Consider the following 22,485-nt stretch of genomic DNA (forward strand, 5'->3'; position numbering starts at 1 on the left):
AAGAATATTTTGTCAAAACTTTATTTCTAAAGAAAATTTTGTCAAAATTTTATTTATGAAGGAAATTTTGTTAAATTTTTATTTCTAAAGAAAATTTTGTCAAAATTTTATTTCTAAAGAAAATTTTGTCAAAATTTTATTTATGAAGAAAATTTTGTTAAATTTTATTTCTATAGAAAATTTTGTTAAATTTTTTACTTCTATAGAAAATTTGTCACAATTTCATTTCTATAGAAAATTATGTCAAAATGGTGAGTTTGCAAAAACTATTGGCGTTAAATATAATGACTACTGCATGAGCTGTCATGATGCGGAGGAAAAGGAATCAACACCACTTGTGTGAGAGTCCTGAATTTTGTGTAAAAGGCGTAAGCGAATTTTAGGCCCGTACAGCTTTAGATTCCTGGCGCACCTGTAAAATGTTAACTTAAGCAGTCTGCTTATGTTTTTGGTACAATCTGGTAGGTTCAACAGAAGGAAATAGTCGGGTGGGTTCAGCGGTAAAACCCAGAAGTACCTATATGTAATAGGTATTTTTTAGTTAATGTGGTATCACAATGGGCTGAATAGTCTAAGTGAGCCTGAAAGTAAATCGGGACACTATAACCTAACTTAACTGATGAGTTCAATCCCAGTTTTTACTAAGCATAATCAGTGGATGAGGCTACTTAAAGAAAAGTTTTTGAGCATTTTTGAGGGGTTCCATTGCCTTCAAAATATATTTTTGGAGTGTTTTTTTTCGACAATCCATGACTTCCGGAAATATTGGCTAGTTTTATGAGCATATTTCGAGACCACCCTCATTCTTTCATCATCAGTTTTTGGTTTTAATCCCGTCTAAATATCATTTTCATCAACTCCACTCAAGCCTATAGAAATCCCACTCTGTGTGACGATATGAACTTCACTCAAACTTAAAGGCCACATCAAACAAAAACGTCCAACAAAGGAATTGAGTTATCCAACTACAAGACTAGACACTCAACCCAAACAAAAAAGTAAGACGGCAACCGAACTAAAAACACCACATGGAATTCAGCAAACCTGAATTGCTGAATAAACTATGTGTTGAGAGAGACTTTTTTGGAACAACATTACCATGGTTTTGACTTACTGGCACAGAGTCAGTCAGCCAACCACAGGTAACAAAGCAACATAGACCCAATTCAGAGTTGAAGAACGAGCGAACGAAAGAAAGAACGTGTAGCAATAACAAAAGCAAACTCCTTGTGTGGTTTCGGTGTGAAGTCGTGGTCGTGTATATGGTATAAGAATAAATAAAAACAAATGTTTAAATATTTTAAATAAACAAAGACATAACATAATGTCTGACACGTTTTAATCGGCCATCGATATCAAGGCACAGGCCTCACGGCGTCTACTAATTGACGGTCTCTGGCATTACCGTTGAATAAAATAATTTTGAAAAAACTAAAAGAAAACGGTACGATACAATACAAATATTTAAATGAAAATGTAGTTTCATAATTAAAATTAAAAAAATATATATATTTTTATAGATTAAAAAAATATATATTACAAAAAAAATCATAAATGATATACGAATGAAAAGTAAAACATAATCAAAGGTGCTTGTTGATGGGTGAATGAATATTTAATCGGCAATTTGTCATAAAATCAAAAACAAAAAAGTGTTTATAATTTATGCAACTATAAAAAAATATAATGATTTGTTGATGTGTGTAATACTATGATATGTTAGTGTAATGTCATAAAACAATCGCCGACAGCTACCAATTCCAGATACTCAGATGATGGGAATTATAATCATGACAAGGATTTGTAGCCATCAAAATATAAACAACTTAAATGGGAAGCTATGGTTAGGTTAACCTAACCTTACAAATTATTCATAACCAACTAAGAGGTAGTTTACAAATTTTCTATAGATATAAAGTCTTGACTAAATTTTCACCAAAATAAAATTTTGACAAAATTTTCTATAGAAATAAAATTTTTAGCAAAATTTTCTATAGAAATAAAATTTTTAGCAAAATTTTCTATAGAAATAAAATTTTGACAAAATTTTTTATAGAAATAAATTTTTTGACAAAATTTTCTATAGAATTAAAATTTTGACAAAATGTTCTATAGAAATAAAATTTTGACAAAATTTTCTATAGAAATAAAATTTTGACAAAATTTTCTATAGAATTAAAATTTTGACAAAATTTTCTATAGAAATAAAATTTTGACAAAATTTTCTATAGAAATAAAATTTTGACAAAATTTTCTATAGAGATAAAATTTTGACAAAATTTTCTATAGAGATAAAATTTTGACAAAATTTTCTATAGAAATAAAATTTTGACAAAATTTTCTATAGAAATAAAATTTTGACAAAATTTTCTATCGAAATAAAATGTTGACAAAATTTTCTATAGAAATAAAATTTTGACAAAAATTTTCTATAGAAATAACATTTTGACTAAATTTTATATAGAAATAAAATGTTGACAAAATTTTCTTTAGAAATACAATATTGACATAATTTTCTATAGAAATAAAATTTTGCAAAAATTTTCTATAGAAATAAAATATTGACATAATTTTCTATAGAAATAAAATTTTGCAAAAATTTTCTATAGAAATAAAATATTTACAAATTTTTCCATAGAAATAAAATTTTGCAAACATTTTCTATAGAAATAAAATTTTGTTGTTGTTTTTTATTGCAGCTTAAAACCATACATTGACTAAACTACAAATTTTGCAAAAATTTTCTATAGAAATACAATTTTTACCAAAATTTTCTAAGAAATAAAGTTTTGACAAAATTTTCTATAGAAATAAAATTTTGACAACATTTTCTATAGAAATAAAGTTTTGACAAAATTTTCTATAGGAATAAAATTTTGACAACATTTTCTATAGAAATAAAATTTTAACAAAATTTCTATAGAAATAAAATTTTTACAAAATTTTCCATAGAAATAAAAGTTTGCAAAAATTTTCTATAGAAATAAAATTTTGCAAAAATTTTCTATAGAAATACAATTTTTACCAAAATTTTCTAAGAAATAAAGTTTTGACAAAATTTTCTATAGAAATAAAATTTTGACAATATTTTCTATAGAAATAAAGTTTTGACAAAATTTTCTATAGAAATAAATTTTTGACAACATTTTCTATAGAAATAAAATTTTAACAAAATCTTCTATAGATATAAAATTTTTACAAAATTTTCCATAGAAATAAAATTTTGCAAAAATTTTCTATAGAAATAAAATTTTGCAAAAATTTTCTATTTTTATATTTTTTTATTTTTTTTTATAGAATTAACATTTTGGTAAAAATTTTCTATAGAAATAAAATTTTGACAAAATTTTTTATAGAAATAAAATATTGACAAAATTTTCTACAGAAATAAAATTTTCTATAGAAATAAAATTTTGACAAAATTTTCTATAGAAATAAAATTCTGATAAAATTTTGACAAAATTTTCTATTGAAATAAAATTTTAAAAAAAATTTTCTATAGAAATAAAATTTAAAATTTTGACAAAATTTTCTATAAAAATAAAATTTTGCAAATATTTTCTATAGAAATTAAATTTTGACAAAATTCTCTATAGAAATAAAATGTTGACAAATTTTTCTATAGAAATAATATTTTCATTCGTTGTGTTTGTTATTGTTGGTTTTCTCTTCATCATTATTGTTGTTTTTGATTTCAGCTTAAAACCATGCATTGACTAGGTTAGGTTAGGTTAGGTGGCAGCCCGATGTATCAGGCTCACTTAGACTATTCAGTCCATTGTGATACCACATTGGTGAACTTCTCTCTTATCACTGAGTGCTGCCCGATTCCATGTTAAGCTCAATGACAAGGGACCTCCTTTTTATAGCCGAGTCCGAACGGCGTTCCACATTGCAGGGAAACCACTTAGAGAAGCTTTGAAACCCTCAGAAATGTCACCAGCATTACTGAAGTGGGATAATCCACCGCTGAAAAACTTTTTGGTGTTCGGTCGAAGCAGGAAACGAACGCACGATCTTGTGTATGCAAGGCGGGCATGCTAACCATTGCACCACGGTGGCTCCCAAGTAGAGGATGCTGATGAGGGATGTGGTAATTCCGAAACAGCTGTACATCCAACCATCTTGCAGTCTATAGGGCTTTGCCCAAATAAATGTGACAAACATTATTTTCCTCTGTTGGTTAAGCTACACTTGTAGTTTAGTCAATGCATGGTTTTAAGCGGAAATCAAAAACAACAAAATGATTGAAGAATAAACCAACAATAACAAAACAAAACGAATAACATTTTGCAAAAATTTTCTGTAAAAATAAAAATTTTTATAGATATAAAATTTCGAAAAAAAATCTATAGAAATAAAATTCTGCAAAACAATTTTTTTGTTTGTAGTTTTTTGGTAAAATTTTCTCCAAATTTTGGTAGATTATTTTTGGCTCGTGATGGTAGGCCGGCAAAATTTCAATTGACTTTTTATCTACAAGCCATGGAAACAAGTAAAATTGTTTTGGATTCTTAAATCGTACATTAAAAGAAGCAAACTCATGATTGCTTATGTCGAAATTGGGAATTTTCATGTTTTTTTCTTCTTATGGAACTCTATAGTCGTTGTAAAAACTCAATAGAAATAAAATGTAGATGAGATTTTCTATAGAAATAAAATTTTGGGAAATTTTTCTATAGAAACAAAAATTTTGAAAAATTTTCTATAGAAAAAAATTGACAAAATTTTCAAAAATGTTGCAAAAATTTTCTCTAGAAATAGAATTTTGCAAAAAATTTTACAAAATTTTCCATAGAAATAAAATTTTCTATAGAAATACAATTTTGACAAAATTTTCTGTTGAAATAAAATTTTTACCAAAATTTTCTATAGAAATAAAATTTTAACAAAATATTCTATAGAAAAAACCCACTATGGAAATAAAATGTTGACAAAATTTTTATAGATATAAAATTATGACAAAATTTTCTATAGAAATATAATTCTGTCCAAAATATTCTATAGAAATAAAATTGTAAAAAAAAATTCTATAGAAATAAGGATTTGTCTATAGAAATAAAATGTTGCAAAAAATTTTCTATAGAAATAAAATTTTGCAAAAATGTTCATAGAAATACAATTTTCTATAGGAATAAAATTTTGACAAAAATTTCTATAGAAATAAAAATTTTACAAAATAGAAATAAAATTTTCCAAAAACTTTCTATAGAAATAAGATTATGCAAAAATGTTCTATAGAAATAAAATTTTGAAATTTTTTTCTATAGAAATAAAATTCTGCAAATTTTATTTCTATAGAAAAAATTTTTTTTTGTTTGTAGTTTTTTGGTAAAATTTTCTCCAAATTTTTGTAGATTATTTTTGGCTCGTGATGGTAGGCCGGCAAAATTTCAATTGGCTTTTTTCTACAAGCCATGAAAACAAATAAAATTGTTTTGGTTTCTTAAATCGTACATTAAAAGAAGCAAACTCATGATTGCTTATGTCGAAATTGGGAATTTTCATGTTGTTTTTTTCTTCTTATGGAACTCTATATTAGTTATAAAAACTCAAGGCCAATAACATCATGATGCCAGTGGAAAAGAGTAAACAATAAGAACATCATGGCTAACAATATTAAAAAAAATCTTCTATAGACCATGATGATAGATTATAAGAAACAGCATCGTTTTTTACACATCATCAACATCTATTAACACACGTTAAATGCCAAGACAAATATCATAAACTAAGAAAACAAATGAAAATATAAGCTACCGATTAAAAACATCGATAAAAGAGCAAAACAAAAAAGACTTATTAATTATAAATAACAAGTGATTCTATAGTATTAAGTGGATGGTGGTGATTCGTACAACTACACCCCAATCTTGGCAATACCATTTTTACATATATGGTGAATGAGAACCTGTTCTTACACTTATTATAGTAATAATAACAAAAATATATATTTATATTTAATATCGTTATGGCTTCATTTTAAATGGATTATGAAACAAAATTAGCATAATGGACTCGAGGCTTTGTTCTGCACCTCCGATATACAAAGGTGGTCCGACAAAAAATGCTTAACCTGCAGAAAAGATATATTTTGGTAAAGTGGCGATTTCCAAAGTAGGGACTCGTACTTTTTGTGTGAATACATTTTTGTTTCGAATAACAAAAGTTAATGAAAGTAATCAAAATTTATTAATTTCGATATAACAACCATCAGATGAAAAATTATTTCGGGTGGTCATCACTGTTGCCAATCGAGCCAAAAATAATCTACCAAAATATAGATAAAATTTTACCAAAAAACTACCAAACAAAAAAATCTCATTTTCCAAAATATTTTATAAAATTTTTGTCAAAATTTCATTTCTATAGAAAATTTCATTTCTATAGAAAATTTTGTCAAAAGTTTATTTCTATAGAAAATTTTCTCAAAGTTTTATTTCTATAGAAAATTTTATATCTATACAAAATTTTGTAAAAATTTTATTTCTCGTAATATTTCGTAAGATCACAATCTCGCCCACAGGAAAAAAATATTGATCTTCAAATACGGTATTATGATCGGTGTAAATTAAAAAATTAAATAAATTTTTAATTAAAATTGGACCCAAGCGAATTTAGAGTTGTTCTTGCTCAATTATGGCAGAGCAATATTTCAAGCAAGAATGACAAGGTTGTATATCCCTATCCCATTGTAAATGCTTTACGTTATTTATTTTTATAAGATAAAAGCAAACTTTACCATCAAGACGTATGCCGGCCAGTGTTGCCAGTATTTTTCTGGTTACTGTTCCCATATTGGGATACTTTCGCCCCCAAAAATTCTCCTATTTAAATAAAAATTTCTCAAAAAAAAAAAATGCCCAATAAATTGTTTTGTAGTTTTTATGAAAAAATAATAAAGAAATATGCTTTGCTGTAGAATATCAGTAATAATTTAAAATTCACAAAGAAACATATAAAATATTTGTCATGTCAGCTTGCAAGCTGCAATGAGACCTAGATTTGGAAACACAAAACCAGGAGACCGGTGATCGTCTTGCAAATGCTCGAGAAATAAGAATTGGTATACTTGCCAAGAAATATGCTTTGCTAGAAAATAAAAAAAAAATGAAAAATCCCAAAAAATATATAAAATATTTTGTATAGCTACAATGCTACCTAGATTTTGAAGCAAAAAACCAGGAGACCGGTGATCGTCTTCCAAATGGTCGAGAAATAAAAATATACTTTCGCCGCCCCCATAAAATTTCCCCAATTTAAATTAAAAAATTCCCAATAAATTGTTTTTTAGTTTTTATGAAAAATATAAAGAAATAGGCTTTGCTCTAGAAAATCATTATTAATTTAAAATTCACAAAAATATATAAAATATTTTGTCATACCAGCTTGCAAGCTGCAATGAAATCTAGATTTTGAAAGACAAAACCAGGAGACCAAAAAAATTTGAGGGAAATAAACATAAAAATTTCTCATAAAAATTCCCAATAATTTTTTTCTAGTTTTTATGAAAAAAAAAAGAAATATGCTTTGCTGTAGAAAATCAGTAAGAATTTAAAATCGGAAAAAATATATAAAATATCTTGACATAAGTACAATAGATTTTGAAACAAAAAATCAGAAGACCGGTGATTATCTTCCAAATGCTCGAGAAATAAAAGTAGGAGTTTTGTATTTATGAGAGAAAATACTCAAATAATAACATTTTGGTCGTCGATCAATATGAAAGTGAACCATCTTTATCCTTTCTATATTTAAGGGATATATTGTCCAAATCATTGATGGACACTGATGAAGGGGCAACATTTATGTTGAAATGAATGATGAAATGATTTCACAAAGCCGAGTAAATTTATAAATTTGTGCTAGGGCCCCCCAAAATAAAATCCTGTACCCGTTTGCATCTTATTTTATATTGGAATAAAGAGGAGCAAAATTTTCTTTTTAAAATTTTGCAGAATATTTGTGCTAATTTTTAAACAATGTAAACCATTTTTGTAAACATGATTTTTTATTCTAAAGACATTTCGTAAAAAACCCACAAAAATCCTTAAATTTAAGGAAATTCCCCAAGCCCCAAAACAAAAATGTCGTCCCCATCTACAATTCCCCAATTTGGGGAAAGATCTCCAATACTGGCAACACTGGTGCCGGCCAACACCACCAGTTTAATAAGTTTGTGTCTTAAGTCTTTCGTTTTAAACACATTTCTATCCCCCACCCCCACTAGCCCATAACGTTATTTCTTTTTCAGAATTTCGTTCAATGACTTTTAACACTTAAAAATGTCGTCCCCGCCCACGATTCCCCAATTTGGGGGAAAATCTCCAATACTGGCAACACTGATGCCGGCCAACACCACCAGTTTAATAAGTTTGTGTCTTGAGTCTTCCGTTTTAAACACATTTCTATCCCCCCACCCCTACTAGCTCATAACGTTATTTCTTCTTCAGAATTTCGTTCAATGACTTTTAACACCTATAGTGCGAACTAATTAATTTATTTCCATAAACTTTTAAGAAGATTTTTTTGATAATCTTTAATTTCTCAAAAACCCAATAAGTATTCAGGTCAGGGTCAATGAATCCAAAATGAGACAACAAAATGCTGGTCTCATTCGTGCAGCTCGTTTGGCTGGGATGCGGGTTCCATGGCCCTTAAAATTAAAATCAAATTGTTCCATATATCAAGGAAAAACTACTTTATGCATGCAAAATTAATGACACATTGAAATAATCATATCATAATATAGGTATGTACGTAGAGGTATGAATATACGAAAGCGTAAGGAAAAAACCGCGATTATTGTAACAAGTTTGTCATTTGGATTTTTGGATTTCTGTTTACTTCTCTTTTGGCAGCTACCATCAAAATGTTGTGGTACATTACACGTCATAAAATGTATTTTGTAATAACAATTTGGAGAGATTTAAATAAAGGATTTTTTTGGGAAAGGCACTTTTAGGTAAAGATAGTCAGAGACTTTTGATAAAAGACCACTATGACTTTCTATAAAAATAAAATATTGAGAAAATTTTCTATAGAAATAAAATTTTGCACAAATTTTCTATAGAAATAAAATTTTGCAAAAATTTTCTATAGAAATAAAATTTTGAGAAAATTTTCTCTAGAAATAAAATTTTGCAAACATTTTCTATAGAAATAAAATTTTGCAAAAATTTTCTATATAAATAAATTTTTGCAAAAATTTCTATAGAAATAAAATTTTGCAAACATTTTCTATGGAAATAAAATTTTGCAAACAATTTCTATAGAAATAAAGTTTTGCAAAAATTTTCTATAGAAATAAATGTTGACAAAGTTTTCTATAGAAATAAAATTTTGACAAAATTTTCTATAGAAAAAAAATTTTGACAAAATTTTCTATAGAAATAAAATTTTGACAAAATTTTCTATATAAATAAAATTTTGACAAAATTTTCTATATAAATAAAATTTTGACAAAATTTTCTATATAAATAAAATTTTGACAAAATTGTCTATATAAATAAAATTTTGACAAAATTTTATTTCTATGGAAAAAAAATTGACAAAATTTTCAATAGGAATAAAATTTTTGACAACATTTTCTATAGAAATAAAATTTTTGCAAAATCTATCGAAATTAAATTTTGATAACAAAATTTTCTATAGAAATAACATTTTGACAGAAATAAAATGTTGACAAAATTTTCTTAAAAAATAGAATTAAAAAAAATCTATAGAAATAAAATGTTGACAAATTTTCTATAGAAATAAAATTTTGACAAAATTTTTTATATAAAAAAAATGTTGATAAAATTTCTATAGAAATAAAATTTTGACAAACTTTTCTATAGAAATAAAATGTTGACAAAATTTTCTTTACAAATAAAATTAAAAAAAAAATTCTATAGAAATAAAATTTTGATAAAATGTCTATAGAAATAAAATTTTGACAAATTTTCCATAGAAATAAAATTTTGACAAAATTTTCTATAGAAAAAAAATTTACAAAATTTTCAATAGAAATAAAATTTTCACAACATTTTCTATAGAAATAAAATTTTTGCAAAATCTATCGAAATTAAATTTTGATAACAAAATTTTCTATAGAAATACAATTTTGACAAAATTTTTTATAAAAATAAAATTTAAAAAAATCTATAGAAAAACAAAAATTGACAAAATTTTCTATAGAAATAACATTTTTACAAAATTTTCTATAGAAATAAAATTTTTACAAAATTTTCTATAGAAATAAAATTTTGACATAATTTGCTATAGAAATAATAATTTTGACAAAATTTTCTATAGAAATAAAATATTGACAAAATTTGATCAAAAACTTCATTTGTAAATTTGGTAGATTTTTGGTAAAATTTTCTTAAAATATTGATAGATTATTTTTGGCTAGAGCGGCAACCGTGTTCGATATACCTGAAATTCTTTTTTTAATGAGAATCTATGCCACTTTTTTTACTACCAGATTTAATTAAGAATGTCACATTCTCTGTACATATTTTTGTTTGGAAATTCTCGTTGTAACGCTAGACCGGAAGATATCTTTATTTTCAAAACAACTTATATAATAATTTTACTACACAGTGACGTTTACATATTTATGTGGCGCTTAGTTCAATAAATAGCACATACAATAACGAGACTGCAGTGGCAAATTTTCATTTCGTTATAACCCACAAGGCACTAAATAATACCACAATTGTGCTTGAAGCATATGACGTCAATTAAAACCAGCTTTAAATTTCTATGCAACATTTAACGTTGCGCCATATGGAATAGCACCAAGTAAAAAACCATCAATACCAAAAAAAAAAATTATCGGGCGGTTGAGCCGGTGGCAAGGTGGTGATGAAAATTGTTATCATACCAAAAGAAATTTTGTAAAAATGTTGTAAATGCATAGAAGAAAAAGTATTGCAGGCTTGAAACAAAATACTAGTTAGGACATAGATGAAAGAGAGAACGGGAGGGAGAGAGAGACCGCGAAGAAAAGGGAAACCACAATTTTCTTGAAAAATTAACACCATTTTTTTGCTTAAAATTCATAATCCAGATAGGATTTTGTTTACTAGAGTTTCGTAGGCTTTGTTTCCGGTATTGTGATTTTGTGGGTCAATAATGCCAAACTAATTGTTACAGACAGAGAAAAAATATCAATTAATCGTTATTAGATCCAATTAAAAATTTAATTAAGTCAATTAATGTATGTTCAAAATTGCATTTCTATAGAAAATTTTTGCAAAATTTTATTTCTATAGAAAATTTTGTCAAAATTTTATTTCTATAGAAAATTTTGTCAACATATTATTTCTATAGAAAATTTTGTCAACATTTCATTTCTATAGAAAATTTTGTCAACATTTCATTTCTATAGAAAATTTTGTCAAAATTTCATTTCTATAGAAAATTTTTTCAACATTTTATTTCTATAGAAAATTTTGTCAAAATTTTATTTCTATAGAAAATTTTGTCACAATTTTATTTCTATAGATAATTTTGTCAAAATGTTATTTCTATAGTTGACGAGGAATATTTGCAAAATCTACCAAAATTAGGCCATGAAACCATTATACAATATCCAATCTTATATCGTATAGTCTTCAATAGTTTGTTTTTTCTAAAGAAAATTTTGTCAAAATTTTTGCAAAATTTGCAAAATTTGCAAAATCTACCAAAACACATGTATCGCCTGATTTTTCAAAATTAGGCCATGAAACCCTTATGCAATATCCAATCTTATATCGTATAGTCTTCAATAGTTTGTTTTTTCTAAAGAACATTTTGGTAAAATTTTATTTTTATAGAAAAATTTGTCGAAATTTTATTTCTATAGAAAATTTTGTCAAAATTTTATTTCTATAGAAAATTTTGTCAAAATTTTATTTCTATATAGAATTTTGTAAAAATTTTATTTTTATAGAAAATTAGGTCGAAATTTTATTTCTTTAGAAAATTTGGTCGAAATTTTATTTCTATAGAAAATTTTTGCAAAATTTTATTTCTATAGCAAATTTTGTCATAATTTTATTTCTTTAAAAATTTTATCAAAATTTTATTTTTATAAAAAATTTTTGCAAAATTTTAATTCTATAGAAAATGTTTGCAAAATGTTATTACTGTAGAAAATTTTGTCAAAAATTTATTTCAATAGCAAAATTTTGTCAAAATTTTATTTCAATAATATCGTATAGTCTTCAATAGTTTGTTTTTTCTAAAGAAAATTTTGTCAAAATTATATTTCTATAGAAAAATTTTGTAAAATTTTATTTTTATTAGAAATTATTACAATATTGATATCAGGCTAACATGAAAATAGTTTTATTTTTATAGAAAAATTTGGTAAAATTTTGTTTCTATAGAAAATTTTTGCAAAATTTTATTACTATAGCAAATTTTGTCATAATTTTATTTCTTTAAAAAATTTTATCAACATTTTATTTCTATAGAAAATTTTTGCAAAATTTTATTTCTGTAAAAAATTTTGTCAAAATTTTATTTCAATAGCAAAATTTTGTCAAAATTTTGTTCCATAAAAAAATTTGTCAAAATTGTATTTCTATAGAAAATTTTGTCAAAATGTTATTTCTATAGTTGAGGAGGAATATTTGCAAAATCTACCAAAACATATGTATCGCTTGATTTATCGAAATTAGGCCATGAAACCCTTATGCAATATCCAATCTTCTATCGTATAGTCTTCAATAGTTTGTTTTTAAATAAAGTCAAAATCTTCGCATTCAAGTTAAATTTTTTTGTTGTGCGTACATTCAAATCAATTTTGTTAGTGTACTGAATTCACCTACTAAATGACCCACCCTTGTAGTACTAAAAGCTTTACGTCTTTCATTGTACTTTGTTTTATAAAATAGAAGGGGGGTTTCAATATAAACACAAAATATGCCTAAAGCTATGAAGAAAAGTACGGGATGAAACTTAAAAATATTATTAAGCAATGCTTATTGAATAATTGTTGTAGAAATTAACTTAATTGGAAGTTAAGTTTTTTCATAACGAGTGTTAGCCCAAGTGTTTTGCTGTTATTTTTTATTTTTGGATCAAAAGCAAATAAAACCTCGTGCTCCATAAGAATGAGCACAAATAAATATTAGGTGCCAAAAAATGACACAATTAACAATTATAAATGGGACACAAGTGTCAAACAGCCGATGTCAGATGCATGAAGTGTATCATCCGCCAATTAAGAAAAAACTCTGCAGCAATTACATGCGCTCCACCCGAATGAAAAAAATTCAAAAGACGTAACTCCAACACGTTTTGAGATAGTCAATACAAAAGCCTTGATACACTAAAAAAATTGAATGTACACACTACTAGTGACCACAGTTGCAATTCGAGCCAAAAATAATCTACCAAAATTTCCAGAAAATTTTACAAAAAATTACCAAACATTTTATTATCTATAGAAAATTTTATCAAAATTTTATATCTATAGAAAATTTTATCAAAATTTTATATCAATAGAAAATGTTATCAAAATTTTATTTCTATAGAAAATTTTGTCAAAATTTTATTTCTATAGAAAATTTTGTAAAAATTTTATTTCTATAGAAAATTTTGTCAAAATTTTATTTCTATAGAAAATTTTTGCAAAATATTATTTCTATAGAACATTTTTGCAAAATTTTATTTCTATAGAACATTTTTGCAAAATTTTATTTCTATCGAAAATTTTTGCAAAATTTTATTTCTATAGAGAATTTTTGCAAAATTTTTTTTCTATTACAAAATTTGGCAAAATTTTATTTCCATTCCAAAAATTGGCAAAATTTCATTTCTATAGAAAATTCTTGCAAAATTATATTTCTATAGAAAATTTTGTCAAAATTTCATTTCTATAAAAAATTTGTAAAAATTTTATTTCTATAGAAAATTTTGTCAAAATTTTATTTCTATAAAAAATTTGTAAAAAAATTGTAAAAAATTTATTTCTATAGAAAATTTTGTCACAATTGTTTCTTATAGAAAATTTTATTTCTATAGAAAATTTTGTCAACATTTTATTTCTATAGAAAATATTTGCAAAATTTTATTTCTATAGAGAATTTTTGCAAAATTTTTTTTCTATTACAAAATTTGGCAAAATTTTATTTCCATTACAAAAATTGGCAAAATTTCATTTCTATAGAAAATTCTTGCAAAATTATATTTCTATAGAAAATTTTGTCAAAATTTCATTTCTATAAAAAATTTGTGAAAATTTTATTTCTATAAAAAAATTTGTGAAAATTTTATTTCTATAGAAAATTTGTAAAAAATTTATTTCTATTACAGAATTAGGCAAAATTTTATTTCTATAGAAAATTTGTAAAAAATTTATTTCTATTACAAAATTTGGCAAAATTTTATTTCTATGGAAAACTTTGTCAAATATTTATTTTTATAGAAAATTTTTTCAAAATTTTCTATAGAAAAAAACCACAACAACAATAGCAAAACAAAACGAATGAAAAATAGGAAGCACGCCCAAAATAAACCCCGCCAACTGTTCTCAAATCGATGATTTGACGGTGGCAAAGGAAAAGAGATATGTTTGTACGAATTTATTTCGGCATAAGCCGGCTATCATGTAAAACCTTTTTTCGGAAGGTTGAAGTGTGGTTCATTGTTGGGTTTAATGAACAGCCTGGATTTATTCTGATAATTGGTTCATAGTTTTGCTGCAAGTAGAGGATGCTGATGACGAAATTTTTTCAAAATTTTTTTCAAAACTTTATTTCTATAAAAAATTTTTTCAAAATTTTATTTCCATAAAAAATTTTGCCAAAATTTTATTTCTATAGAAAATTTTGCCAAAATTTTATTTCTATAGAAAATTTTGCCAAAATTTTATTTCTATAGAAAATTTTGCCAAAATTTTATTTCTATAGAAAATTTTGCCAAAATTTTATTTCTATAGAAAATTTTGCCAAAATTTTATTTCTATAGAAAATTTTGCCAAAATTTTATTTCTATAGAAAATTTTGCCAAAATTTTATTTCTATAAAAAATTTGGTCAAAATTTTATTTCTATAGAAAATTTTGCCAAAATTTTATTTCTATAGAAAATTTTGTCAAAATTTTATTTCTATTACAAAATTTGGCATAATTTTATTTCCATTACAAAAATTGGCAACATTTTATTTCTATAGAAAATTCTTGCAAAATTATATTTCTATAGAAAATATTTGCAAAGTTTTATTTTTATAGAAAATTTTGTCAAAATTTTATTTTTATAGAAAATTTTGTCAAAATTTTATTTCTATAAAAAATTTGTAAAAAAATTGTAAAAAATTTATTTCTATAGAAAATTTTGTCAAAATTGTTTCTTATAGAAAATTTTATTTCTATAGAAAATTTTGTCAAAATTTTATTTCTATAGAAAATTTTGTCAAAATTTTATTTCCATAGAAAATTTTGTAAAAATTTTATTTCTATTTCAAAATTTGGCAAAATTTTATTTCTATTACAAAAATTGGCAAAATTTTATTTCTATAGAAAATTTTGTCAACATTTTATTTCTATAGAAAATATTTGCAAAATTTTATTTTTATAGAAAATTTTGCCAAAATTTTATTTCTATAGAAAATTTTGTCAAAATTTTATTTCTATAAAAAAAAATGTTTAAAAAATTTATTTGTATAGAAAATGTTGTCAAAATTTTATTTCTATAGATAATTTTGTCAAAATTTTATTTCTATAGAAAATTTTGTCAAAATTTTATTTTTATAGAAAATTTTATTTCTATAGAAAATTTTATCAAAATTTTATTTCTATAGAAATCCCGTTTTTGGAGAGTGCATAATCATTGGTTTTGGTTAATATTTCATGAACCCTATTTTATCGTTTAATATATTTTATCATTTATTTATTATCATTTAATATGCATATTTTACTTAAACTTTTATAATTCTGTTATTTAGTAATGTTTGTTTTTTTCAGAAAAATCATCCATCCCTACCACCTTACAAGAAAAATTTCCATTACAACATGAAACGACGAAAAATATTTCTCTACTGGACGGTGTTGCAAGCCGGATTTGGTTTGGCGACTTTTATGATTGTTCTATTTTGCCAGCAAGGAGATTCAGCCATAATACCACCACCATGGAGTGATCCAGATAAAAATCCTTGTGCTACAATGCCTGGGGGATGGCAATTGTTGTATTGGCCACCTCTCAAAAAATGCTTTAAAATATTTAGTATAGGCTATCCATGTCCAGAGACAATGGAATTAAGTCCCACCGCCTCAATAGGTACAAGTAAAAAGAAACTAATGGCCAATGCTCCAGTGGCCGAATGTCGTTGTCCACCCGGTACGATACTCAGTGGACAAAATAATAAATGTTTTAGGATATATGAGAGAGGACCCTGTAGTAAGGGTCAATATTTTAGCCCAGTTCCAGAAATGCCAATGGTTAATAAGAGGTTTGTGTTGTAGACAATGTGAAATAGAAGTCAGCATTAATTGGATTTTTTTTTATAATTTTATTTTATTTTGTCCCATATAGACATTCCAACCGATGGGGCATGTGCAAGACTCCAAGAACATGTCCGGAAAATATGATATTCTGGCCCCATGATGGCAAATGCTATACCAGATTAACCAAAGGACCTTGTACCAAAGGGAAGTTATTAGTTTTAAACGATGAGGGATTAGGTGAATGTAAGGTGGGTTAAATTTATTGGAGCTATCAGTTGAAAAAGAAAATCCGATTTCATTTTGTTTCATTTCGCCAGTGTGAAGATCATGGAGAACTGAAACCATATTATTATGAACCAGAGGATAGTTGCCATGAACATTTTACCAAAGGACCTTGTTCGACGCCGGGCCATCTCTTTCTACCAGGTGGCATCTGCGATTGTCATCGATTCTTACCTCATTTCTATGAAGGCAATCAAATGTGTTATGAATTAAGTATATCTAGCATCTAGTGGCGATCATGGAATGTAGTTCTCCTAAAGGCTTTATTATTCTCTCTCTCCTTTTCAGATACCCTGGGACCATGTGCTCCTGGTAATGTGTATACAGTACCCGAAAATCTAACAATTATTGACAATTCATCATTCTACAGTCGTTCCACTTTAACTAGAGCCCATTGTCAATGTAAAGAAGGTTATATAGCATGGCCTGATGGTCTATGCTATCGCCTCTATACCAGAGGACCCTGTGGTCCTGATGAGTTTCTCATCAACTCAACTAGTTGCGTGGAAAATTACTGCGGTAAAAATCGTCTCTATTTTCCCGATCAAAATCAATGTTATCGCATAGGTTCTCAGGGTCCCTGTGATATTGATCAAGTGGTGGTTTTCGATTTCACAGCAAAACCCTCCATTGATGGCATTTCCTACAACGGCATGTGTGGCTGTGCTGGCATTCTAAAAAATCTAGATCAACAATGTTCAACCCCTTCGGAGACAATGACAAATAGATGTGAGTCCACACCGGGAATGGTTGAACTCGAAGGCAATTGTTATAAACTCTATAGCCGTGGACCGTGTGGACCTGGCCAATGGTTGGAACCTATTAAATCGCCAATTGCCGATACTGCCAGACTTATACAAATAAAGGCGAAATGTGTTTGCCGTCCAGGTTATTCACCCGTGGAGAAATGGGATAATTCAAGCTCATCAACAATAAATACCCTCATAGATCGTTGCAATGCACCCACTGTGGGTTTGGCAAGGTATTTGACACAGCACAGTCTTAGCCAGAGACAAAATTCAAAGTTTCCACAACATTTTCTTTGACTAATTTTCCGATTTTCCATTTCTAATTTCAACTAATTTGGAATATATGTAAACTACTACATTATTTAACTATAACCTAAATGATAAAAAGCGATAGGGGTTATTTCCTATAGAAATAAAATTTTGCAAAAATTTTCTGTAAAAATAAAATTTTGACAAAATTTTCTATAAAAATAAAATTTTGACAAAATTTTCTATAGAAATAAAATTTTGACAAGATTTTCTATAGAAATAAAATTTTGACAAGATTTTCTATAGAAATAAAATTTTGCAAAAGTTTTCTATAGAAATAAAATTTTGCAAAAGTTTTCTATAGAAATAAAATTTTGACAAAATTTTCTATAGAAATAAAATTTTGACAAAATTTTCTATAGAAATAAAATTTTGACAAAATTTTCTATAGAAATAAAATTTTGACAAAATTTTCTATAGAAATAAAATTTTGACAAAATTTTCTATAGAAATAAAATTTTGACAAAATTTTCTATAGAAATAAAATTTTGACAAAATTTTCTATAGAAATAAAATTTTGACAAAATTTTCTATAGAAATAAAATTTTGACAAAATTTTCTATAGAAATAAAATTTTGACAAAATTTTCTATAGAAATAAAATTTTGACAAAATTTTCTATAGAAATAAAATTTTGACAACATTTTCTATAGAAATAAAATTTTGACAAAAGTTTCTATAGAAATAAAATTTTGCAAAAATGTTCTATAGAAATAAAATTTTGACAAAATTTTCTATAAAAATAAAATTTTGTTATAAAATTTTCCTATAGAAATAAAATTTTGCAAAAATTTTCTATACAAATAAAATTTTGGGAAAATATTTCATAGAAATAAAATTTTGCAAAATTTTCCTATAGAAATAAAATTTTGACAAAAGTTTCTATAGAAATAAAATTTTGATAAAATTTTGTAAAAATTTTCTATAGAAATAAAATTATGACAAAATTTTCTATAAAAAAAAATTTTGACAACATTTTCTATAGAAATAAAATTATGCCAAAATTTTCTTTAGAAATAAAATTTTGACAAAATTTTTTATAGAAATAAAATTTTGCAACAATTTTCTATAGAAATAAAATTTTGCAAAAATTTTCTATAGAAATCAAAATTTTGACAAAATATTTTATAGAAATAAAATTTTGCAAAAAAAAATTCAATAAAAAAAATGTTGCAACAATTTTCTATAGAAATAAAATTTTGCAAAAATTTTCTATAGAAATAAAATTTTGCAAAAATTTTCTATCGAAATAAAATTTTGCCAACATTTTTTAAAGAAATAAAATTTAAAAAAAAAAATTTTTAAAAGAAATAAAATTTTGACAATATTTGCTATAGATATAAAATTTTGACAATTTTTTTTGGAAACACACTTTACTAAATTTCCCTGAAATTTAATTTTTGGTTTATTTTAAAATTGACATTTTATTCACCACACTAGTTAGGTGAATAAGATGTCAATATTCTTTACGTCCATACTAATTCTCTATTTTACTTACTTTTACTTGTTTTTTGATTTGGTTAAAATTGGCAATTGATATTAAATTTGCAGAATGTTTTGTATCGGTTCATTTCGTTAAATGTTATAATACTATAATATTATGCATGTTTCCTATTTGTTTGTGTTCAACTATATCCTCCTTCCCTTTCCTGTAATTTCCTTTCAGTAGCCTACACTCCTTTCAAATCTTAAAGGAATCCCTTAATTTGTTAATGCCTTATTGTTGATTCGTTTATAATGTTATTATTAAATATTTTTATTTTGATTTTTAGATGGTTTTTAGAAATATTTGGTTAAGAAAATTCTCAGCACCAACGTGATTTCGCTGCAAAAGTCTATTTTGAATAGTCATAAGTTAATTTTAAGTATAATATAGTTTAGATATAAGCCTGTGCCATTAATACGTTTTATTGAAATTCATAAAATTGGTAAAATGAAAGTAATAAAAAAGTATATCCTCAAATTCTGTATATTAATTTTTCAACAGTATGTGATGTTGGGCGATGGATGCTGTCATGGTGTATGGCATTGAATGAACATTAAAATATATATTAAAGGTTGAGTTTTCGGTAAAATTATATAAAAATTGCATAATTACGAAAAGAAATATGGATATAAATATTTATTTGAAATGATTGTTGCCATTTATTAATCCGCATAAAAAGTTTGCATATTTTTTGTCGGCAAAATGGCTCTTGAAAGGTATGTATATGTGTCAATTTCTTTTCAATGATTCAATTAATCAAATTCTTTATTTAAAAACTCTAATTTTGAAGTTTTTTTGAAAAATGTTTGCAAAATTTTATTTCTATATAAAATTTTTGCAAAATTTTATTTCTTAGAAAATTTTTACAAAATTTTATTTCTATAGAAAATTTGTTGCAAAATTTTATTTCTATAGAAAATTTTTACAAAATTTTATTTCTATAGAAAATTTGTTGCAAAATTTTATTTCTATAGAAATTTTTTCCAAAATTTTATTTCTATAGAAAATTTTTGCAAAATTGTATATCTATAAAAAAATTTTGCAAAATTTTATTCCTATAGAAAATGTTTGCAAAATTTTATTTCTATAAAAAATTTTTGCAAAATTTTATTTCTATAAAAAATTTTTGCAAAATTTTATTTCTATAAAAAATTTTTGCAAAATTTTATTTCTATAAAAAATTTTTGCAAAATTTTATTTCTATAGAAAATTGTTCTCAAAATTTTATTTCTATAGAAAATTTTTCTCAAAAATTTATTTCTATAGAATATTTTGTCAAAATTTTATTTCTATAGAAAATTGTTGCAAAATTTTATTTCTATAGAAAATTTTTGTCAACATCATACGTACCTTTGATGTATAACCGACTTTAAACACCTGCATTCACTTACCTCAATTTTTCTTCAAGATCTGTTACTTGTTTTTCCAAACTATTCCGTTTTTCTTTGGATGCCTTAAGCTCGTACTCCAATTGATAGACCTTTTCGGTTTTAGCATCAAGTTGGGTCTGAAGAAAAATAAAAAATTAAATTAAATTTTTAGATTCATTACAGAAGATATTAATCAATCTTTACCAAAATTTTATCTTTCTCATTTTCCAATGCCACATAAGTTTGTTTTAAAACTTTCACTTCACTGCGCAACTGCAAGGTTTCTTCACGTGATGAATCACGATTTGAATCCAAAGTATTTACACGTCTATTGGTATTCTCCAATTGTTGTTCAGCAAATAAAAGTTTATTTTGATAATCGGACAAGGAACGTTCAGTTTGTTCGTGTAATATTCTGGAAAGAGATACATGCAAACGGATTATTCATTAATTAGTTCAAATAATAAAAATTTTGCATACTTTAATTGATTGTAGGTCATTTGTAGTTTATTATTTTCTTCCCTTAATTGGAAATGTTGTTGCTTATAAGTCTCGATTTCCTCTTTAAGCATAACGATTTGCGTTTCTGTGGGCATTCTCGCTGATTGTAATTCCCGTTTTTCTCTTTCCAATTGTTTGAGACGTTCATTTAACTCTTCAAATCGTTCCTGGGTCTTATGCATTTGCTCGTCATGCATTTTTGTTGTACACAAAAGTTTCTCTCTGAGTGTATCTCTTTCACATTTAACTCTTTCGACTTCAGCTCTGGCACAATCACGTTCCCTTTCGACACGTATTATCACAGCTTGAACACAATCACTGCTTGTAGAAGTAGAGGAAGCAGAACGGGCAGAAAATGGTTGGGAAACAGGACCATTTAATTGATACGTTTGTGTTTCCTTAAAGCAAGGCACCAAAGCATGACTGGGCCTTGCACATAATTCAGATCTCAATACACGCAACTCTTCATCTTTCGATTTAATTTGTGATTGTAAAAATTCAATTTCTTTATCCGAACCAGCTTTACCCAAGAGACGTAAATATTCCTTTTGAAAAAAGTCTCTCTCCGATTTCAAACGTATTTTCTCCTCATCTAAAGTTTGAGCATGTTGCGATTCGATTTCAACTAATTCTAAGAAAAAAAGTTTTACACCTAAAGTTTTTTCAAATAGATTATTTCGTTATACCAACCTTTTTGGGTAGATTGCAGTTTACTTTTTAATTTCGAGATCTTCTTTTTCAAGTGTTCATTTTCGATTTTAAGCTCGGTTTCTATAAAAAAATGTTGCCATTTATAAAGCATTTATATTCAAGTAGACTAGGTAAAAATTCGATGCTTTAAAATTAATTTAATTACTATCCACAGACGTCCCCTTAGATAGTTTTGAATGAGAATTGAATTATTCATTATTCTCTATAGAAATAAAATTTTGACAAAAATTTCCAAATAAAATAAAAATTTGACAAAATTTTCTACAGATATAAAATTTCGACAAAATTTCCTATAGAAATAAAATTTTGACAAAATTTCCTATAAAAATAAAATTTTGACAAATTTTCCTATAGAAATAAAATTTTGACAATTTTTTCTATAGAAATATAATTTGCAAAAAATGTTAATAGAAATAAAATGTTGAGAACATTTTCTATAGGAATAAAATTTTGACAAAATTTTTAATAGAAATAAAATTTTGACAAAATTTTTAATAAAAATAAAATTTTGAGAAAAATTTTAATAGAAATAACATTTTGAGAAAATTTTCATTAGATATAAAATGTTGACAAAATTTTGTATAGAAATAAAATTTTGACAAAATTTTCTACAGAAATAAAATGTTGAGAAAAATTTTCTATAGAAATAAAATTTT

General features: G+C 25.2%; 2 protein-coding genes across 6 annotated transcripts in view; one reads left to right on the forward strand and one right to left on the reverse strand.

Moving 5' to 3' along the window:
• Cep135 (Centrosomal protein 135kDa) overlaps nt 1-22,485 on the reverse strand; it is a 52,273-nt gene that overhangs the window by 23,668 nt on the left and 6,120 nt on the right. For all 3 annotated transcript variants that reach the window (XM_075305253.1, XM_075305254.1, XM_075305255.1), the window contains exons 6-9: nt 21,809-21,889; nt 21,098-21,749; nt 20,822-21,032; nt 20,639-20,754 (exon numbers count right to left, since the gene is read on the reverse strand). In XM_075305253.1, the coding sequence (XP_075161368.1) occupies nt 20,639-20,754; nt 20,822-21,032; nt 21,098-21,749; nt 21,809-21,889 (1,060 nt within the window). The remainder of the gene's footprint in view (nt 1-20,638; nt 20,755-20,821; nt 21,033-21,097; nt 21,750-21,808; nt 21,890-22,485) is intronic.
• LOC142234172 (uncharacterized) lies at nt 1,116-19,724 on the forward strand. Of its 3 annotated transcripts, XM_075305258.1 has the most exons (6): nt 1,116-1,444; nt 15,943-16,427; nt 16,511-16,670; nt 16,740-16,917; nt 16,993-17,686; nt 19,534-19,724. In XM_075305258.1, the coding sequence occupies exons 2-6, from the start codon at nt 15,991-15,993 to the stop codon at nt 19,556-19,558; spliced, it is 1,494 nt and encodes a 497-aa protein (XP_075161373.1). In that variant the 5' UTR covers nt 1,116-1,444; nt 15,943-15,990; the 3' UTR covers nt 19,559-19,724. The 3 variants fall into 3 exon arrangements, with proteins under 3 accessions (XP_075161373.1, XP_075161371.1, XP_075161372.1); XM_075305256.1 differs by lacking the exon at nt 19,534-19,724 and having other exon boundaries at nt 16,993-17,819; XM_075305257.1 differs by lacking the exons at nt 1,116-1,444; nt 19,534-19,724 and adding an exon at nt 1,581-1,888 and having other exon boundaries at nt 16,993-17,819.

Source organism: Haematobia irritans, chromosome 4 (assembly GCF_050003625.1).
Source record: "Haematobia irritans isolate KBUSLIRL chromosome 4, ASM5000362v1, whole genome shotgun sequence".
NCBI classification, from domain to species: Eukaryota; Metazoa; Arthropoda; class Insecta; order Diptera; family Muscidae; genus Haematobia; species Haematobia irritans.

Excerpts from the sequence above, each read along its gene's own strand:
- LOC142234172 (XM_075305256.1), top strand. The coding sequence starts at position 15,991 with ATGAAACGACGAAAAATATTTCTCTACTGGACGGTGTTGCAAGCCGGA. Across the intron at positions 16,671-16,739 it reads AGGGATTAGGTGAATGTAAG|TGTGAAGATCATGGAGAACT; the intron begins GTGGGTTAAATT and ends TCATTTCGCCAG. Across the intron at positions 16,918-16,992 it reads TCAAATGTGTTATGAATTAA|ATACCCTGGGACCATGTGCT; the intron begins GTATATCTAGCA and ends TCTCCTTTTCAG.